At 51.2% G+C, this 20,171-nt stretch overlaps 7 protein-coding genes across 7 annotated transcripts; 6 read left to right on the top strand and 1 right to left on the bottom strand.

Annotated features, from left to right (window-relative positions):
- Nucleotides 1-137: 137 nt before the first annotated feature.
- BO83DRAFT_454184 (uncharacterized protein) lies at nucleotides 138-1,129 on the top strand (the record flags this gene model as incomplete). Its single annotated transcript, XM_025536952.1, has 2 exons — nucleotides 138-276; nucleotides 344-1,129. 2 exons carry the CDS (start codon nucleotides 138-140, stop codon nucleotides 1,045-1,047), a joined length of 843 nt encoding a protein of 280 aa, XP_025392083.1. The 3' UTR covers nucleotides 1,048-1,129.
- A 413-nt stretch (nucleotides 1,130-1,542) lies between these two features.
- On the top strand, nucleotides 1,543-5,069 carry BO83DRAFT_454182 (NRPS-like enzyme). The gene is made up of 3 exons (XM_025536951.1): nucleotides 1,543-1,843; nucleotides 1,920-4,394; nucleotides 4,458-5,069. Exons 1-3 carry the CDS (start codon nucleotides 1,562-1,564, stop codon nucleotides 4,890-4,892), a joined length of 3,192 nt encoding a protein of 1,063 aa, XP_025392082.1. The 5' UTR covers nucleotides 1,543-1,561; the 3' UTR covers nucleotides 4,893-5,069.
- A 671-nt stretch (nucleotides 5,070-5,740) lies between these two features.
- On the top strand, nucleotides 5,741-7,550 carry BO83DRAFT_434095 (cytochrome P450; the record flags this gene model as incomplete). The annotated part of the gene is made up of 6 exons (XM_025535749.1): nucleotides 5,741-5,929; nucleotides 5,984-6,230; nucleotides 6,283-6,823; nucleotides 6,883-7,025; nucleotides 7,089-7,114; nucleotides 7,158-7,550. Exons 1-6 carry the CDS (start codon nucleotides 5,834-5,836, stop codon nucleotides 7,548-7,550), a joined length of 1,446 nt encoding a protein of 481 aa, XP_025392081.1. The 5' UTR covers nucleotides 5,741-5,833.
- A 766-nt stretch (nucleotides 7,551-8,316) lies between these two features.
- On the top strand, nucleotides 8,317-12,432 carry pan2n2 (poly(A)-specific ribonuclease). The gene is made up of 4 exons (XM_025528230.1): nucleotides 8,317-8,725; nucleotides 8,794-10,088; nucleotides 10,144-11,259; nucleotides 11,315-12,432. Exons 1-4 carry the CDS (start codon nucleotides 8,597-8,599, stop codon nucleotides 12,240-12,242), a joined length of 3,468 nt encoding a protein of 1,155 aa, XP_025392080.1. The 5' UTR covers nucleotides 8,317-8,596; the 3' UTR covers nucleotides 12,243-12,432.
- Nucleotides 12,433-12,835: 403 nt separating this feature from the next.
- Nucleotides 12,836-15,644, top strand: BO83DRAFT_385018 (putative translation elongation factor EF-1 subunit; the record flags this gene model as incomplete). Its single annotated transcript, XM_025532603.1, has 4 exons — nucleotides 12,836-13,061; nucleotides 13,161-13,235; nucleotides 13,414-14,151; nucleotides 14,200-15,644. 4 exons carry the CDS (start codon nucleotides 12,836-12,838, stop codon nucleotides 15,642-15,644), a joined length of 2,484 nt encoding a protein of 827 aa, XP_025392079.1.
- A 983-nt stretch (nucleotides 15,645-16,627) lies between these two features.
- On the top strand, nucleotides 16,628-19,294 carry bipA (Hsp70 family ATPase KAR2). The gene is made up of 4 exons (XM_025530318.1): nucleotides 16,628-17,077; nucleotides 17,139-17,334; nucleotides 17,391-18,496; nucleotides 18,555-19,294. The coding sequence occupies exons 1-4, from the start codon at nucleotides 16,927-16,929 to the stop codon at nucleotides 19,118-19,120; spliced, it is 2,019 nt and encodes a 672-aa protein (XP_025392078.1). The 5' UTR covers nucleotides 16,628-16,926; the 3' UTR covers nucleotides 19,121-19,294.
- Nucleotides 19,295-19,414: 120 nt separating this feature from the next.
- BO83DRAFT_423242 (DUF967 domain protein) lies at nucleotides 19,415-20,057 on the bottom strand (the record flags this gene model as incomplete). Its single annotated transcript, XM_025535086.1, has 2 exons — nucleotides 19,415-19,947; nucleotides 20,018-20,057. 2 exons carry the CDS (start codon nucleotides 20,055-20,057, stop codon nucleotides 19,415-19,417), a joined length of 573 nt encoding a protein of 190 aa, XP_025392077.1.
- Nucleotides 20,058-20,171: the final 114 nt, after the last annotated feature.

The following is a 20,171-nucleotide window of genomic DNA, read 5'->3' as shown; positions in this document are numbered from 1 at the left end:
GTTGCTTGGAGCCATTTAAAGTCCATTGGTAGGGCGAACGGCATGATGCGACTCGAAACAGCCTTATTGGGCTTTGTCCAACCGTATCCAACCGCATCCTATACTGTGAGAATACCAAACCAAAAGCAGCAAACAGAATGAAAATCCTTTGCCTTCATGGCTACGGTACGGGGCCGGATATTCTGCGAATTCAACTTTCGGGGTTGATGCGAGACGCTGACCCGAGCTGGGAGTTCCATTTTCTCTCAGGTGAAGTTGAATGCCCGCCTGCGCCAGGTATGGTTGTCGGTCATTTAACGCACGCCACTATTTGCTAACAATGAGCTTCACCAACTGAAATTAGGCATTGGGAGCACCTTCCCACCTCCGTACTACTGCTGGGCGCGATCGTTTGATGCAGGGGAAATCGATGCAGCCCATGCCTTGATCGAAGAGGCCATTGACGAGCATGGTCCTTTTGACGGGGTCTTGGGATTCAGTCAAGGCGCTGCAATCTCGATTTCGTTCCTGCTCGAGCATAAAACGGCGTATCCAGATGAGCCCCTGCCTTTTCGTTTCGCAATATTCTATTCGCCCACGATTCCATGCGCCGCAGATGAAGCCTATTGTCAGTCTGTATTCGGTTCTCTTTCATCAGCTGATCAGCAACGTCTTCGCTCTGGGCAGGATGAGAAGATTGCGCAGCTTCCGGACCCAGTTCGTTCTGTGACTGAGAGTTTTGTGAAGGTGATCAAGGGAACCCGGTCTATAACACGCGAGCCGGTGTCATTTTTCCTCGATCGCCCGGTTGATCTTGTCCCATGTGTCCTGCATCCAGACGTAGTACCAACGCGTATAACACTTCCGTCTGTCCACCTGCGTGGAAAGGAAGATATGCCGGGATTGGACGATTGTGGCCTTCTCGTCGAGTCTCTCTGCGACCCCAGAACTCTGAAGTCAATCAAACATTCGTTTGGTCATGACATCCCGCGATCAGGGCCAGAGATAAAGCAAATCCTGTCTGCCGTAGAATGGGTTGTGGCTCAGAGCCAGCTATCAATACACTAATGCATCGTTCGCCCATCTGTCTGCCGCCTTGTATTCGCATAAAGATGATTGAGATGCGACTACGCTTTTTTTGTCTGGTGACGTAACCCTATAAATTGTAGTCGTAGTTCGTCACGTTTTTACCATGGGGCTTCTCAAAGTTGCCATAGTGATACCAACTTGAGTGCATGTCTGCTACCCCAGCGTTGCCTATTATAGAAGCCTGGAGCAAGTCGCAAGAGGTCGAGAAAGGAAACTCTTGACGTCAGCAGGTCTAAGGATCATCACTGCGACTAAAAGGTAGATAAGATCGGCAGATTTTAGAAAGAACGTTTCTCGTACAGCAAGGGATGAAGGCTGCCGCCATCTGGACTTTGTGATCGTCAAGCCTATACCATGGGTGATGTAACTCACGTATCCATGGTCTCCGTCTCCGGAATGATGGAGTGGGGTGTTCAAATGTATAAAGAAGCCTAAGATTCTCTCTCACAACGACCGCACTACCAGCAATGTAGGATCGAGTGTTGAGTGCAATATGGGGTCCGCTGATGTTTCAGGACGGCTTTTAACTCAGCTGGTAGACCAGCAAGCGAAGGATCAGCCCGATCGCTTGTACTGTCTGCACCCCAGCTCCCAGGATGCGGATTGTGAATGGCGTCCTATAACGTTCCAGCAGGTGTCTGCTGCTGTGAACCATGTAGCGTGGTGGATCGACAGCAGACTTCCTGGAAGAAAGCAGCAGATTCTTGCCTATATTGGAACGAATGACTTGCGATACCTGGTTTTCGAGCTAGCTTGCATGAAGACAGGCCATGCGGTATGACCATCTCCCATTCCTAGCTGAAGGCTCCTGTCCCACAGTACCGATGCTTTTTTCTGACTGATTGGCTTAGGCTCTACTTCTATCCACTCGCAACTCGCAGGCAGCCTTTCATCATTTGCTGTCGAAGACCCACTGCTCAGTGCTTGTGGATGGTAGCGAGCGACCCCAGCTGAAGAAAGTTGTCGACCAGGTTGAAGTCGCTTGTTCTGATCTCGGGTTGGAACGATGGCGTATGGATCCCGTCTGGGATGTCTTCGCAGCATCTCCTGTCAAGCCGTATTCCCACCGAGAGAATTTCACGGACATAGAAGACCGCCCAGCTATCATCATCCACAGCTCGGGGACTACGGGTCTTCCCAAACCGGTAACTCTGACCCATGGATATCTGGCAACGATGGATCAGATGCAAACGCTTCCCGTGCCTCAGGGTCGTGAATCCGCCCAGTTGTTTCTGCGACACAAGGGTGAGATGCGATTCTGCCACGGACCATTATTCCACTTTATCGGAATAGTTTGCGTGTTTGAGTGCATATTTTACGAGACACCTTTTCTACTATCCCCGGATCGACCTTTGACCCAAGATCTCTTCTCGCGGATTATGGCCACTCCCAATCCACCTCGATGGTGTCTAATCGCTCCGTTTGTGTTGCAGGATCTTTGGTCATCTGAGAAGGGACGACAGGCAATACAGGGCTTTTCCGCAGTGAACTTCGGCGGTGCACCACTGTCCAGCGCCACGGGAAACGCAATTTCTTCCCACTTTCGCCTGCAAACATTGATGGGTAGCAGTGAGACCGGTTACACACCGACACTTCTATGTGAAGACCCCGCGGACTGGGATTGCTTCGAATGGAATCCCGCCTTCGAACATCGCATGGAGGAAGTCGGTGATGGACTGTGGGAGTTAGTTATCCCTCGACCTTCCTCCCGTCGGTATCATGGTATTTTCCACGCCTTTCCAAATCTTAGCGAATATCGAACGGGTGATCTTTTTGAACCTCATCCAACAAAACCGCGCCTGTGGCGATCAAAGGGGAGGGCAGATGACATAATTGTTTTGAACAACGGCGAAAAGCTCAACCCTATTGATGCCGAGCACCTCCTTGAAACCCATTCCTTAGTCCATCGTGCTGCCATTTTCGGCCAGAATCGATTCCAAGTGGCCTTGCTAGTTCGACCTGTATGGGATGAGCTCCCGGAGACATGGACCCCACAATGGCTGAAGCAGGCTCTGGAGCCCCTCGTGAAAGATGCCAACGGCTTGTTGCCTGCCCATGGACAAATTCATCATAACCGTATCGCTGTTGCTTCTCCTGATCGGCCATTTGCGCTGGCCCCTAAGGGGTCTCTTCGCCGGCGAGAAACGGCTCAGCTCTATGAGGATGTTATCAACGCATTATATAGTGATGCAACAGGTAACGAAGGCTCTATTTATGACGTGGAAAAACTGAAAGAGACGACTATGGAAGGCATCGAGCTGTGGCTACAAGAGGCTGTTTCTCGGATCTTGGGTGGGATCTCTGTGGATCTAGATGCCGATATTGTCACTCTAGGGATGGATTCTCTTCAGGTAGTTCGACTCGCGCAGGCACTGCAAGACGCGGCCGATCGCATGCGTCAGTCCAAACAAATAGCTGCATTGTGGACCAGTGCAGTCATCTATGAGCAAGCCACAGTCCGGCGTCTCGCCCGTACGCTTTTCCGACAACTACATGGTCATATTGGAGCTGAAGGCGAGGAGCACATTTCGAGCTTTTGGCCACGAGAGCATCAATTGACACATGCAATTTGGCAGCAAGCACAGAACCTTCAGCTCAGCGGAAAGACGGTACTTCTGACTGGTTCGACTGGCGAGCTTGGCAGCTATCTTCTAGAGGAGCTGCTGCAGGATCCGACCGTTGCACAGGTATATTGCCTCAATCGTTCGGCAGATGCGGAAAGCCGACAGCTCGCTAGATTCCGTGAGAAGCGGTTAGCTGATGGCTGGCTTGTGGATACTTCTCGAGTCAAATTCTTGCTGGCTGACTTGAGCCAAGAACGACTCGGACTAACTGGGGATGAATACAGTTACTTGCGAGAGCGAGTGGATATTGTATTTCATAATGCGTGGATGGTGAATTTCAATCTGCCATTGTCCAGCTTCCATGCTCAACTGAAAGGGACGGGACGGCTTCTCAACCTAATCAAGGGCTCACCTCGCCAGGCAGCCTTCCATTTCATTTCTTCCATCGCGGCCGTTAGTGGTCGCCCTACCATTGTGCCTGAAACTGATCACATTGCAGAAACACTGCATGGGCCATCAATAGTACTCAGTCAAGGCTACGCAGAATCGAAATACGCAGCAGAAGTTCTTTGTGACCTCGTCGCGAGGGAAACTAAACAGGAAATTGCCGTTCACCGTGTTGGTCAACTGGGAGGACCCACAGATGCTGAGGCAGGTATGTGGACGACACGAGACTGGTTTCCGGCACTGGTACGAACATCTCAGACGATGAAAGAATTGCCTGACAACATTGGGTCAATTCCAGTCGATTGGGTGCCCATTGTAAGTCGACCACTTGCTGATATGTCTTTTTTTCCAAAAGGCCCCAGTGTACTAACTACGTAGGATGTCGCTGCTCGGAGTATTGTTCAGATCGCCTGTGGGAGACGTAATGATCGGTTAGCTTCAACGGGTTCGAACAACGCAGAGGTCTATCATATCACAAACCCACATATTAGTAACTGGGAGCCATTAGCACATATTATAAGCCAAGCCTGTTCCTCCAAGATTATTCCGCTCAAGGAATGGGTGCAGAACCTGACCAACCGTGTCTCTGACCCGAAACTCAACGAGGAAGCCTTGCTGGAAATTCCTGCGGCGTCACTTCTAGGTTTCTTCAGGTCACTTGCTGATTCTGAAAGCTGGATACGTCCTCCCGCGGATACCACTAACGCCCAGAAGCATAGTGCAGCTTTGCGAGCGTTGGGTCCGGTGGACGCACCGTTGATGAAGGTGTGGTTGCAACAGTGGAGCGACTGGATCCCCGAGCTGCGAATTTAACATTATGCCGTGGCTACAATTCTCTCATTGGGCCGGATACCCAGAGCAGCATGTCACGAAGATGGGGTTGTAATGGTTAGATGCAGCCAGCGCGTCAAGTTTAATAGAAATAATGAAGTGGGGAGGTGAAGCATAGAACGAGGCTACAAAGGTAGTAGGTCAGGTAATGTACTTAACCTGCCGAGACTTCCAAGCATAACTTAATCATAAACCAAGACTTTTGAATTGACTATTAGTATGAGTGAGTGCATACAAATGACGATAATGTTGTTCGATAGAGCTTTCTCCGATCCATGGTCTCGAGCAAGCTGGCGCTATTGCTGACGTTGATCGTGTTCAATCGACGAAACGAAATTATACCAGTGATATTATGGGTGCGGCTGCTTCAACCTCGTCTATTTGATCAGGGTCGCCTTCTAGTGTGACGGGGACGGGACTATCCGCCAGGGATAATGTGGAAGGGTTTCGTTACCAGCAAATGAAAAGCCTGGGGCGCTGATGAACTACCCATCGCAGTCTCTGGTCAGCCGGCAGGCCTGGCTACCTGGCTAAGCTGCATATATTAGTAGCGGGGATGTGGATTGGTGAAACTATATCTGGACTTTTAAGTATCAACCTTGGACTGGGTTGACGGATGATTGGCCTGCCCTACGCCAACAAAGAAGCATAATGTTGAGATGAAGTGTCTAGACTTGGATCCATTTATCTACCCCACTCCTCTCCCCTACGGTGGCGCTTTCGGGAGTCATCAACTCCTACTAATACGATCTGGTGCAACTTTAATTGCCTGGGCGTATACGCTCTGCCCCTGAATAATCTTACAGATGCAACCACGGAGTAGGTGGCGAGGGTCATATATGAGTACATGATAGCTTTGAATACCCGGTACGTGATCTGGGAATATATTTACCCTTCACCCAAATTCAATTCAAGCAAGCGATATGGCATTTCTCGGCTCAACAGCACCTGGCCTCATCGTGGGAGCGTTGATATGCGCGCTTACCTACAGGTTCATTGCCCATCAGCAAGAACTGCGAGTATGAGTCGCTGACTACCAACCTTGGTTTACTGTTCTCTAATCCGTATTCCAGGCTAACAACCAAATCGCTTCCGCTAAAGGGTGCCTTCCGCTCAGACAATGGAACTCGACTTGGCCACTAGGCCTAGATCTACTTGTTCAAGCATTTCGTTATGACCGTAGGCAGCAGGTCCTCAAGTTCTTCCTTGATGTCGTTGCTAAGTCTGGCACAACGTTCGAGCAAAATCTCCTTTTCTCTCGAGGAGTCGATACCATCGACCCTCAGAACATACAGACCCTTCTTTCGACCCAACCTGATGGTCAGTGCTGTACCTCGGACGCTCTTGCTACTACTGACGAACAATACTTCAGACTTTGGACTCGGACTACGACCCCCAACATTCTTGCCTTTGTTGGGGAGTGGAATCTTCACTCAGGATGGCGCACACTGGCGGCACTCACGCGAGCTGCTACGTCCACAATTCATGACGAACCAGTTCACCAATTTTGAGCAAATACGCAGCGCCGTAGACAGCCTCATCTCCAGCATTCCTGACGACAACGGCGTCGATCTACAGCCGCTATTCTTTCGCCTTACTTTCGAGACTACCCTCTTTCTACTGATTGGAAACCACCTGCCATCTCTCCAATTAGAGGGTATCACAGGCCAGGAATCGGACTTTGCGAACGCTCTCAATCTTGGACAGGAGTATTTGGCGAAGCGCGGACGATTAGCTGTACAAATGGCCTTGGCCTCAGCCACAAACAAGTCCCGGGGCACCAAGACAGAGCCTTACATCTTCATCGATGCCTTGATCGAGGAAACGCGGAACGCAAAAGTACTTCGGGATCAGTGTCTGAATATCCTGTTAGCTGGGAGGGATACTACGGCTTGTTGCCTCACTTGGACAATGTAAGGGCCAATGTACCGATGATTGTTTCTGAGAAAGCTGACTCTTGACACAAATCCAGACGTCTAGTTGTCCAGCATCCTCACGTCTTTTTCAAGTTGCGGGCCGAAATCAGTGATACAGTTGGGGTGGGACTCAGGTCGCCGACGCCTACTATAACTCAGGTCAAATCACTTCAGTATCTCTCACTCGTCATCAAAGAAGGTATTTCAATCTCAATTTACCCCAAATATCATTCGCAATACCTTGATTTAACTAACATCCCAGTCCTTCGCCTCTACCCCTCCGTCCCTGTAAACTCGCGCGCCGCCACCAAAACCACAACCCTCCCCACAGGGGGGCGGGCCAACGGGCACCGCACCAATCCTCGTCCGAAAAGGCGAGGCCGTAGGATACTGTGTCTACGCGATGCACCGCCGCAGGGATATCTACGGCGCCGACGCAGACGAATTTCGACCTGAGCGGTGGGAGAACGATGCGCTGAAGGATGTAGGCTGGGGGTATTTGCCGTTTAACGGTGGACCAAGAGTTTGCTTGGGACAGGAATTTGCGTTGTTGGAGGTTGGATACACCTTCGTGCGGTTGCTGCAGACTTTTGAAGCTATCGAGCAGGCGGAGGGGTATAGGATGGAGAAGAGAGTTGGCGAGGAGAGGCAGGTTCTTACATTGGTTATTTCATGCGGAGAAGGGTGTGTAGTCAGGATGAGGAGTTATGTGGATGAGGTGTAGACAGCGGTCTGGTTATAGGCTTGGCAAGTAGTTATAGTTAGGGGACCTTTTTGTTATCATGGCGATCCCAATACTTAATACCCTACTGGAGTCCTGAGCACTTGCGGTAGGTAAAGGAACGAGCGGACATTGTTCTCCTTTTTCTAATATAATGTTCGATACAGTTAATTTTTTTACAAAGCTTAATCCTAGTAATCATTAATTTATATAAACGCATATATTCACTTGATATAAAGAGAGTTCGGTCAACTGGTTAGGAGTTTGACGAGTGTTATATGATTCTTCTTTTTCATTCGTTTTGTTGAGTGTGCATACTTACTACTACTTAGCACTTTCACTTCAACTCGGCGATCTGTATCATTTGATATCATCTGGCCCAGACGAGCCACTATATATTCAACTGTTAGTAACTAGTATACAGGTACTTCGCTTTTTGAAGGAAGAGCACAATCCTGACTACTGTCACATCCCTAAAAACTGATTGAATTTAATTATAGACAGCGAGAACTGTAGTAAAAAAAAAAAAAAAAAAAAAAAAAAAAAAAAAGAAGACAACACGACTAAGCAAGAACTACACCATGTGTATGAGGATCGCAATCATAGTACATAGTTATGCAGTAGGCGGTGACGAAGAACGGCGTGATGTGCTGGATGTTTGTCCCGCTCGGGCTGAAGTCACGTGAAATTATGCGTCGGTACCTCATCAGCCATTGCCGGCAGCTCTGACTGGATGGTACCCCTTCCCCAGAGACCATTTGTCTCGCCTGCTGTTGCTCCCAGAAACGAGAGCCGAGAGCCTGGGACTGTCTTTGCGGGTGCCACCTTGTGAATCTCATCCCTGTGCTCGGTGGTCCGAGTTCGAAGACCACGCCTTTTCCAGCCAGACCTGCTCCCCGCACTTGCGCTTTCGCCGAACGATGCCCGCTTTCGCCCTGACCCCCAATGGACACACCCAACGCTTTGCCTGAAACTTCTTGACACCGCGATAATCAGAAGACCGTACCTATCTTGAGCTCGACACCCTTGCCGGGTGCGATGTCAAGGCCATGGAGGCCGATTGGGATGAACTGTCGCGCATTCCGGTGCCTGCACCGAGCGTGCATGCCCTGCCGACAATCGCAACCGCAATAGCCTTTGATGATGTGATGGAGTTGTTGTGGGTGGGAAATGAATTTGTCGGTTTTTCCGTTGTTTGCAGCTATCACCGAAGGCTGTGCTGACCAGCGTTCGTGTACTCCATTAGGGACGAATCACCTCCTTCTTCGGTCCTGAGCTCCAGCGATATACCTCTGTCCGGGCACATCCTGCGACGGAGCCGGTACGGCAGATTATTTTTCACGATAGAGGCGTCATCTCGCTCTCCCCGAAAAGTGTGCACATGATAACACGGCGCGGCTTGACACAATGGCATATCGCTCACGAAGAAATGACCGATCTCCGCTGCATGAGCTTCACAGCGCAAACCAACCGAATTATAGTGGCAGGATGTCAGAAATCGATGTTTACAATTGATATTGACAAGGGAATCATAATCGACAAGCTACACACAGACTATAACTACACAATCATGAAGAAGAGCCGATACCTTTGCGGAGCGACAGATACGGGCTCCGTCAACGCGCTGAGCTTGAATGACTTCAGTGTGGTGAAGTCGTGGAAAGCACACGGGACTGCAGTCAATGATATGGATGCTCGGAACGATCTTTTGGTTACCTGCGGCTTCTCTGTCAGGCATTTGGGTTCCCCGATCGTCGATCCGTTGGCCAATGTATACGACCTAAAGACCCTCTCGCCGTTACCCCCTATACCATTCCACGCCGGAGCTGCGTATGTACGAATGCACCCAAAGCTGCATACAACGAGTTTTATTGCATCTCAGACAGGCCAGCTTCAAGTTGTGGACCTGATGAACCCGAATGCCATCAATCTTCGCCAGGCGAACGTTTCCTTCATGCTTGGTATCGACTTGTCACCATCCGGAGAAGCACTGGCTATAAATGACGCTGAATGTGCAATTCATCTATGGGGATCACCAGCAAAGGTTCATTTCAATGAGATGAGCAAAGAGGCGGAATTCGGGGATGTAGCCCCTCGTCCCCCTACCCTGGATTGGTCTCCAGAAACGCCCCTGAATATGATCGGCATGCCATATTATCACGACCGTCTTTTCTCTGCGTGGCCAAGCCATCTGATCTTCGAAGTCGGCAGCCCTCCTCCTCAAGTAGATCAGGCTCTGATTCCTTATCTCCGCCCGGCAGAGCTCGGTCACCATGCGCCGAATCCGAAGAAGACACGGCGTTATCAAGTCGAGAACACACGCGCTTTGTCGTCTGCTGAGCCTGCTCTTATTGCTCCCAGGTTCTTGAGTGAGAAAGCACGAGAGCAGAATAAAGCGCAATCAGAAGGGGCCATCAGTGATGCTGCCGAGGCCCTGGCGGGTGCCAAAATAAATGGAGAAACGGACGATGATCCTCTGCTTAAATACAGCAATGTTGAGATCAAGTACAGTAGGTTTGGTGTTGATGATTTTGACTTCAGGTAAGTGTCCTTGTATTGGGGGGGGGGGATATGCAGCAACTAATACTCTGGATAGATTCTACAACCAAACGACGTTCTCTGGACTGGAAACACATATTGCCAATTCCTTTACCAACGCTCTTCTTCAGCTTTTCAAATTCATCCCTTATATCCGCAACGTGGCTCTCCATCATGCAGCAAGTTCTTGTATTTTCGAGACATGTCTGCTCTGCGAGATGGGCTACCTATTCGATATGCTCGAGAAAGCGAGCGGCCAGAATTGCCAGGCAACGAACCTACTTAAAACCTTCAGTAGTTACCGTGAAGCATCCAACTTGGGTCTGTTTGAAGAAAACCTGACGAATAAGTCACTTTCGGCTGCGATTCAGGCTGTCAACAGATTCTTCCTGGGTCAAATTTCGCACGACTTCCGTATGATCTCGCCGAGCTCGGACGACCTAGATCACAGACTAGCGACAGTCGCGTCCGAGTCCATTCGCTGTATGTTCTGCCAGAACGAGATTGTGAGACCGGGCAACTCCCTTGTCAACGAGCTGAACTATCCTGCGATCGATATCAAGCAAGCTCGCAGGAATCCTGCCTTCCGGTTCTCGAATATCTTACGGGCCAGCATTGAGCGAGAAACCCAGAATAGAGGATGGTGCAACTACTGCCGTCGATACCAGCAAGTTGCTATCCGGAAATCAGTTCACCGCATGCCTCAGGTCTTGATGCTGAATGCGGCTCTCACCAACCCCATCTGCCGGCGGCTGTGGGCGATTCCTGGGTGGTTGCCGGAAGAAGTTGGAATCGTCATCGACGGTGGTCAAATTCTATGCTTCGAAGGTGAAGACCTAAAAGTACGAGTCCAAGTTAAGATGCCAGGTCTCGTGGTATATGACCTGGTGGGTTTGGTTTGTGAGATCGATATTCCGGAGCACCAAAAGGCACATCTAGTCTCTTTTATCAACGTATCCATCTCATCTCGTGAACCGGAAGCCAAGAACAAGTGGCATCTTTTCAATGACTTCCTTGTCACAGAAGTCGACAAAGACGAAGCCCTCCGCTTCAACCAGCCATGGAAAATACCGTGCGTGCTAGCATACCAGGTGCAAGATGGTCGACATGCTATGGATGATACTTGGAAAGACACGCTAGATACCACTCTTCTCTTCCGTGACTGGTCGCTAAAGTAAGTTGACCCCCTTCCAGTAGCACGTGATTTGCGCTAATCTTCCCTCTTCCAGCGGTGGCCGTCCGGTAGAATCTCGCGTCACGCTCTCCGAAGAGGAGAAGCCAACCCCTGGTACGCCTGTTGCTCTCGATACCGAGTTTGTCGATCTCGAGAAAGCAGAAATCGATGTGAAAGCGGATGGCTCTCAGGAAATTGTACGCCCCAACAAGAGCGGACTTGCTAGGGTATCTGTTCTCCGAGGGTCAGGGATTCGAGAAGGTGTGCCTTTCATCGATGACTACATTACCATCAAAGAGAATATTGTCGACTATGTCACTCAATACTCAGGCATCAAGCCCGGGGATCTGGACCCTAGGGTCAGTCAGCACAACCTTGTCCCGCTGAAGGTGGCATACAAGAAACTCTGGCTGCTCCTCAACTTAGGCTGCGTGTTTGTCGGACATGGCTTAGCCTCTGATTTCCGCAAAGTCAACATTCAAGTTCCCAAGAGTCAGACGGTAGATACCCAATACTTGTTCTTCCACCCCGGAAAGAACCGCCGTCTCAGTCTTCGGTATCTGGCCTGGGCGGTATTCAAGGAATACATCCAAGAGGAACCGGCCGATGACAACCAAGGACACGACTCCATCGAGGACGCACGCATGGCCCTACGTCTATGGAAAAAATTCAAAGAATACGAAGATGCAGGTATTGTGTCTCAAATATTGGAAGAGATTTTCCGCGAAGGTTCCAAGCTTGGATTCCGGCCCCCTCCCAGAAACGGTGTCCCAACCGTGCTCTCCCGCCCCGGAACGGCGGTTACGATGCAGAACAACAGCGGTCGCAACACTCCTAGCACGTCTGACGTTGTCGGCGCCGCTGCTAGTGCCCCAGCCACACCCAGACAGGCCTTCCGACGCTCCATCGCTCTGACGCCCAGCAACGGCAGCTTTGCTGGCCCTGGAGCGGGTGATTTCTTCAGTGGAAGTCCCCTGAAGTGAACATCTCCGCCCGAATCAGGGTACAGATCTTTAACGACGTTTCCTTATGATATTATCGATTTGCGCTATCGACCAGTTCTGGAAGTCTTAAGAAGATAGAGGCGACATTTGGATGTTCTGTCATAGTTGGCTATACATGAAGTAAATTTGGGAGTGACATCAGAGTCGCTCGATAGATATAAAATACCACAATTTATCTGTTCAAAAGGTGATATCAAAATGCTGTGCATAGAATGTAGCTTGGAAATAAGGCGCTATAGATTGCTTTGAAGGATATTCGTGATGGAAGAACCCATCCGCAGGAGTTAAGCGGCCTGAGGCCACCGAGCGGGGAATGACGTGGTGGGATTCGATCAGCTCCTCCACAACGACAACCTCCGACTCGGCTCTCTGTTTTGCCAACTTCAACCCTCTACCCTCTTGCCCCTTCACTCTCGGGCATTCACCAAAGCACGTAACGTGTTTTATACTTATATCTTTTGTTTTTGCATTTCTTGTCTTGAAAATTTCTCCAATCCCTCGTTAAACCTACCGTCTCCCGGAGAACCCCTCCCTAGCAACCTGCCCCGCTCCCATCAACAACACACAACACCATGTCGCGCCATCGCGTTAAGGCTGTGAGCTACGATGAAGATGACTTTGACGATGACTATGATTCCCCGGATCCCGAGGAGGAGGAATTCCTTGAGCAGTGCACTGCAGAAGTGCTAAACCAGCTCCGTGCAGGGGACCCTCCCGTCACCGCGACTCGCGATGAGGTGCAAGAGGCGCTATGGCACTATTACAATGATGTGGAGAAGTCTGTGAATTACCTGAGAGGTGCGTTATCACTCTTTTCCCAAAGAGGATACGTGAACTGCGTTCCAGCAGAATTGGCGACCTGCTTCACCGGTGGCTAATAAGAACCATCGGATGCAGGTAAAAAGACGAAGGAGGTCAAGAAGAAACAGGCTCCGGCTCCGGCTCCGACTGTCAAGGCAAGGACAAGCACAGGTAAGCGCATCTGCTCGTTTATACTATGGTGGTTGGGCTTGGATCGCCTGCAAGTCGGCATTTACGTACTGTCGGTCAGGATTTCATGATCTGTGAGTATTATCCTTACCCTTTGTGATTGATTGCTTTGAACTGACGCCATTACGGAAGTTGAAGTATGTTCTAACAGACTTCCTAGTGCCTGTATATCCTGTTCCATTGTCTCCTCCGGCCTCTTCGACTGCACATTTCTCGGCAGCCGACTTCTTTCGTGATGCACCATGGCTCAACATACCTGCACACCGCAAGGCGGATATACTCGTTGAGCCTCTATATCCCCGGTTGGGTCTGCTGGGAGGAGCTCCTGAGAATTCCGGAAAGGTATCCAAGTTAGCTGCTTTGGCTGCTGCGCGCAAGAAGAAAGAGGGAGAGAAGTCTGCTGCACCGACCCCTACACCTCCGTCTGAAGTCGAAAGTTCCCGGCCATCTTCCACTGAGCGAAAGAGCCCCGCCCTTTCTCTCCGTGAAAGACTTGCTAGCAATGGCAAGCCGCAGAAATCGTCCGAGGGTCTGCAATCGCTTCGGTCACTCAATAAAGGATCGCGGCTGGGAAGCCCTTCGCCCCAGAAAATGCCGTCCCCAGAGCCGAGAAAACAAAGCAGTCCGGAAGTCACTGGGCAGGCAGATATGGAACCACCCGTGTCAACCGACAAGAAGCAGGAAGAAGAAGCCGCTCTCAACATTCGCGCACCACCGTCTACATTCGCCAGCACGATTGTTGGAGAAGCGACACGCCCAAAGATGGTCGAGCCCAGCCACCTATCCGCCAGCACATTAGATCTGATCAAGATATACGGTCAAGAACTTGCTGAACCCTTTGATTTTGCAGGCCCAAGCCCCGACGATGTTGTCTTGAATGCTCAGAGCTCTGCAAAAGGTTTGGCTATTCGGCGCAAGATATAGATCCTCCCTAATGGACATGCAGGCTTCAAATCGAAACAACCTGCTTCTAAGTCAGCAGGTGACAAGAAATCCCAGGCTGGTTTGGCTGAAGGCATGAACAGCCTGAGTGTGGAGGAGAAGGTGAATGTGAAGAGCAAGAACTTAGATGTGCTGTCTGAGTACCAGAAAACGCAACGGAAGAAAGCCATGAATTTCGCCGTTATCGGTTCGTACTACCCGTTTCTCTGCGGATGGACGGACGCCACTGACAAACGATTAGGTCACGTCGACGCAGGAAAGAGTACGTTGATGGGACGCCTGCTGGCCGACCTCAAAGCTGTCGATCAGCGCACATTAGAAAAATATCGTAAAGAAGCAGAGAAGATTGGGAAGGGATCATTTGCCCTTGCCTGGGTATTGGATCAAGGCTCCGAGGAGAGAGCTCGGGGTGTCACTATTGATATTGCGACAAACAGGTTTGAGACGGAGAGTACGGTGTTTACAATTGTGGATGCTCCGGGTCATCGGGACTTTGTACCCAATATGATTGCGGGCGCCAGTCAAGCCGATTTTGCCGTTCTCGTCATCGACTCTAGCATAGGCAATTTCGAGTCTGGGCTCAAGGGTCAAACGAAGGAGCATGCTCTCCTCGTGCGGAGTATGGGTGTGCAGAGGATCATCATTGCTGTGAACAAGATGGACTCTGTCCAATGGGACCAAGGTCGCTTTGAAGAGATCGAACAGCAGGTTTCTTCTTTCCTGACAACTGCTGGATTCCAAGCCAAAAACATCGCTTTCGTGCCCTGCTCGGGTATTAGCGGCGATAACGTAACTAGACGCAGTGAAGACCCGAATGTCTCATGGTACAAGGGTCATACGTTGATCGAGGAGCTTGAAGCTACGGAACCTTACGCCCATGCTATTGAGAAGCCATTGAGAATGACCATTGGGGACGTCTTCCGGGGCAGCGTTCAGAATCCTCTATCCATTTCTGGCCGCATCGACGCCGGTAGTCTCCAAGTTGGCGATCAGATCCTCACGATGCCAAGTGGCGAAAAGGCCACGATACGCAGCTTGGAAGTGGACGGGGAGCCCAACGACTGGGCGGTGGCGGGTCAGAACGTCACGCTCAACCTGGTCAATATTGACCCCATTCATCTCCGATCTGGCGATGTCATCTGCCGTTCCTCGGCACCCATTGCCAATGTTACGTCGTTTACGTGCAAGGTGTTGGCCTTTGACCATCTGTTGCCCAGCATGGTGGACATCCACCGGGGCCGCCTGCACGTACCCGGCCGTATCAGCCAACTGGTCGCAACCTTGGACAAGGTGACCGGCGCAAGCATCAAGAAGAAGCCCAAGATTGTTGCACCCGGCACTGTGGCACGGATAGTGGTTGAGATGGACCAGGCTGTACCTCTTGAGGCACCTACACGCATTGTACTACGTGCTGCAGGTGAAACAGTGGCTGCTGGGTTGCTAGAGTAGATTATGGCTTGATTGCATTGTCAGGATAATATATATTTCTGATGTGGATAGTATGTCCCGGTATTTACATAGTTGCCTTTAAACATATATATTTCTTTCCGCGCCATTTGAGCGCACCAAGTTGGTCTACTATGTAGTCAACTACTACTGATCATACTAAGTCGTGATCAGCAATAATTTATTGACTTTCTGTAGTACTATGGTTACTCTACTACCACAAGTACTACTAACAACCTACTAGTATTATATGACTTAAGAGTATGTTTGTCTCATACACTACTACGAGAGCTGCTAACAATGGCCCCTTTGGTGACTAACGGAGAAAGAGTCCCTTCAGCCACATCCACTGAAACAGAGATCAAACGATCTGGCCAGGCTGGCAGAAACCTCATGCCTTGGCTGGATCAATAATTCAGGAATCGGGCCAAGCTGGGATGCGCCTCCTGAGTGGGGAGGGATGTATCCACTTTCACAGCGGAAGACCCTTGGGTGATCTTTTGGTGACTCAAAAAGGAGTGAGTAATGACTCGACTCAATGATGGTCAAGAGTGGAATCTGGCCATGTGGTGATTGCCCAGTTGTTGACAGGCTGGCCCCTTTTCTCATCTTTCTTCCATCTTCAGCGTCAACCCCCGGACTTCAGTAAGTAGGGTCAATCTCCCGGGAAATGGCGCCGAAGGAACGGAACGGCCAGTTGTTCAAGTGCCGAAAGAGGCAAAGTGCCCCTGGAGGAGTGAAGAACGCCTAACCGAAGCGAACGAATCACGCGACGATTCTAGCAAGTTCGGTGGACCGCCTTTCCCCATTTGGACGAACGCCTTCCATTTTTCCGCCGGCAGAACCACCGGGCGGTGGCCGTGCACGCTGACTCAGCCCTGCCCTGGACGCGTCGCGGACCAATGACAGCCCGAGGAGTAACCTTAAAGTCAGATACCCGCGAAAAGGCCAGCATGGCCGCTGCGCTTTCTTTGCCGCTGGCAAGCCATACAAGAAGCTGGCCGGAGCTTCTCGAGACACTCTTTCTTCTCTCCGTCGTCGCCTTCTTTTCACCCAACTCTCTTCTCCCCCCTTCCCTCTTCTCCCCTCGCTCTTTCTTTCCTTCCCGTTCTCATCTGGGTTGGACTGTATCTATTTTTTCCTTCTTTCTTCGTGCCGGGAAAAAAAAACCGTGTACGAGCAATAGGAGGATTCTTTTACATTCATTCGCTGCTGTCTCCAATTGAGCAGCTCGTCGATTAAAAGTTTACTACGTGTCCTGTGGTGAAAGGACATTACACACATAATGGCGCGCATCTCGCATCAGGGTGCGGCCAAGCCCTTCACGGCTTGGACCACCATCTTCTACTTGTTGCTTGTTTTCATTGCCCCCCTCGCCTTCTTCGGCACTGCACACGCTCAGGATGAGACTTCGCCTCAGGAGAGCTACGGAACTGGTAAGCACAGCGTCTGCCAGGACAATGAAGAAAATCTACTAACAATCTCTGTCATCCACAGTCATTGGTATTGATCTGGGAACCACCTACTCTTGTGTCGGTGTTATGCAAAATGGAAAGGTCGAAATTCTCGTCAACGACCAAGGAAACCGTATCACCCCTTCATACGTCGCTTTCACCGATGAGGAGCGCCTGGTCGGTGACGCCGCTAAGAACCAATACGCCGCCAACCCCAGACGGACCATCTTTGACATCAAGTGAGTTTTTCTGCTTCTCGCGAGTTTCGTGGCCATCTGTTGCTAACGCTCTCTAGGCGCCTGATCGGTCGCAAGTTCGATGACAAGGATGTCCAGAAGGACGCCAAGCACTTCCCCTACAAGGTCGTCAACAAGGACGGCAAGCCCCACGTTAAGGTCGATGTCAACCAGACCCCCAAGACCCTGACCCCCGAGGAGGTCTCCGCCATGGTTCTTGGTAAGATGAAGGAGATCGCCGAGGGCTACCTTGGAAAGAAGGTCACCCACGCCGTCGTCACCGTCCCCGCCTACTTCAACGACGCCCAGAGACAGGCCACCAAGGACGCTGGTACCATTGCCGGCCTGAACGTTCTCCGTGTCGTCAACGAGCCCACCGCCGCCGCTATCGCCTACGGATTGGACAAGACTGGTGATGAGCGCCAGGTCATCGTCTACGATCTTGGTGGTGGTACTTTCGATGTCTCCCTCCTGTCCATCGACAACGGTGTCTTCGAGGTCTTGGCTACCGCTGGTGACACTCACTTGGGTGGTGAGGACTTTGACCAGCGTGTCATGGACCACTTTGTCAAGCTCTACAACAAGAAGAACAACGTCGATGTCACCAAGGATCTCAAGGCCATGGGTAAGCTGAAGCGCGAGGTTGAGAAGGCCAAGCGTACTCTGTCTTCCCAGATGTCCACCCGTATTGAGATTGAGGCCTTCCACAACGGCGAGGACTTCTCTGAGACCCTCACCCGCGCCAAGTTCGAGGAGCTGAACATGGATCTGTTCAAGAAGACCCTGAAGCCTGTCGAGCAGGTTCTCAAGGACGCCAAGGTTAAGAAGTCCGAGGTCGACGACATTGTCCTCGTCGGTGGTTCTACCCGTATCCCCAAGGTCCAGGCTCTTCTCGAGGAGTTCTTCGGTGGCAAGAAGGCCAGCAAGGGTATTAACCCTGATGAGGCTGTTGCTTTCGGTGCTGCCGTCCAGGGTGGTGTCCTTTCCGGTGAGGAGGGTACCGGCGACGTTGTTCTGATGGATGTCAACCCCTTGACCCTGGGTATTGAGACCACTGGTGGTGTCATGACCAAGCTCATCCCCCGCAACACTGTCATCCCCACCCGCAAGTCCCAGATCTTCTCTACCGCCGCTGATAACCAGCCCACCGTCCTCATCCAAGTTTGTAAGTATCTCATGCTTTGATTGAATATCCCGGAATGTCTGCTAACTGACTGTCACAGACGAGGGTGAGCGTTCCCTGACCAAGGACAACAACCTGCTCGGCAAGTTCGAGCTTACCGGCATTCCCCCGGCTCCCCGTGGTGTTCCTCAGATCGAGGTCTCCTTCGACCTGGATGCCAACGGTATCCTGAAGGTTCACGCCAGTGACAAGGGCACCGGCAAGGCCGAGTCCATCACCATCACCAACGACAAGGGTCGTCTGTCCCAGGAGGAGATTGACCGCATGGTTGCCGAGGCTGAGGAGTTCGCCGAGGAGGACAAGGCCATCAAGGCCAAGATCGAGGCCCGCAACACCCTGGAGAACTACGCATTCAGCCTGAAGAACCAGGTCAACGATGAGAACGGCCTGGGTGGCCAGATCGACGAGGACGACAAGCAGACCATCCTGGACGCCGTCAAGGAGGTGACTGAGTGGCTCGAGGACAACGCTGCCACTGCCACCACCGAGGACTTCGAGGAGCAGAAGGAGCAGCTCTCTAACGTGGCGTACCCGATCACCAGCAAGCTGTATGGCTCTGCGCCGGCGGACGAGGATGACGAGCCCAGCGGGCATGATGAATTGTAAAATTACCATACCATTAGAGGGATCTTTATGGAGTTAGCTTTTTGATTGTTGTGTGTTTTTGTTGAGACCATTGTTTTGGCCCGGTTTTTGCTGACCAGTCGTCCAACCGAGTATGATACCTGACCTGACCTTGACATTATTAGAGGCAGCAATTGCATGATACCTTTTATCCAACCTTGACTCTTAAAATTTGTAGACTATACAATACACATCACACAACCACCATACAACACAACATAATAAACAAATCACTCTAATACAATTTCTATATAAAATATAATACAGTGAATCCATTTACATCTTCGCAATAACCTCCCTCACCGTCTCCACCACCACCTGATGATCATCCTCCTGCTTCAACCCACTCACCACCACAACACCCACAATGCCATCCACGCCCCTCACACGAATCGGAAACGCGCCTCCATGAATCGCAAACTCATCCGCCGCGCCTCCACCACCGCTACTCGTCAAGGCAAATTTCCTCACAAACGCCGCCTCCACCTCACTCGCATCCGCCCCCGACGAACTCAGCATCTTCTGTCTCATCAACCAGCTCGACACGCCCCATCGCAACACCGTGTTCCGCTTCCGTCGCACCCACACCTCGTTGTCTGCTACCGTGCCGGGCTCGGTCGCGCATTGGAAGATGACGTGTGGTTCGGAGCCCCCCGTCAAGGTAATGGAGATTAAGGCTGGTTTGCGTTGCGTGGGTGGGAGAGAGAGGATGCGCTCGCGCAGGGCTAGGCCGAGTGTCCAGGCGGTGCTGGAAGTGAAGGTGGGGAAGAGGACGGAGGGGTTGGATTCGAGGGCGGCGAGGTCGCGGGCTGTTTGGGAGGGAAAAGTAAGTGGTTAGTTGGGGGTTTGAAGAGGAGGGATGGGGATTGTGGGGTAGACGTACGTCGGTGCTTGCGGGGGGGAGGGGAGTGTCTTCCATTTTGGGTGGTTGGTGAAAATTGGTTCTTTGTAGATGATGGGTGTGTTTGTTGGCTTTGTGAAGGGAGTCAAGTAAGTAAGGAGGAGGAGGAGGAGGAGGAGGAGGAGGAGGAGG

The sequence above is a fragment of the Aspergillus eucalypticola genome, assembly GCF_003184535.1.
Source record: "Aspergillus eucalypticola CBS 122712 chromosome Unknown BO83scaffold_3, whole genome shotgun sequence".
In the NCBI taxonomy this organism is placed as follows: domain Eukaryota; kingdom Fungi; phylum Ascomycota; class Eurotiomycetes; order Eurotiales; family Aspergillaceae; genus Aspergillus; species Aspergillus eucalypticola.
Note: the sequence above shows the minus strand (reverse complement) of the source record. Positions and strands in the feature narration are given on the sequence as shown.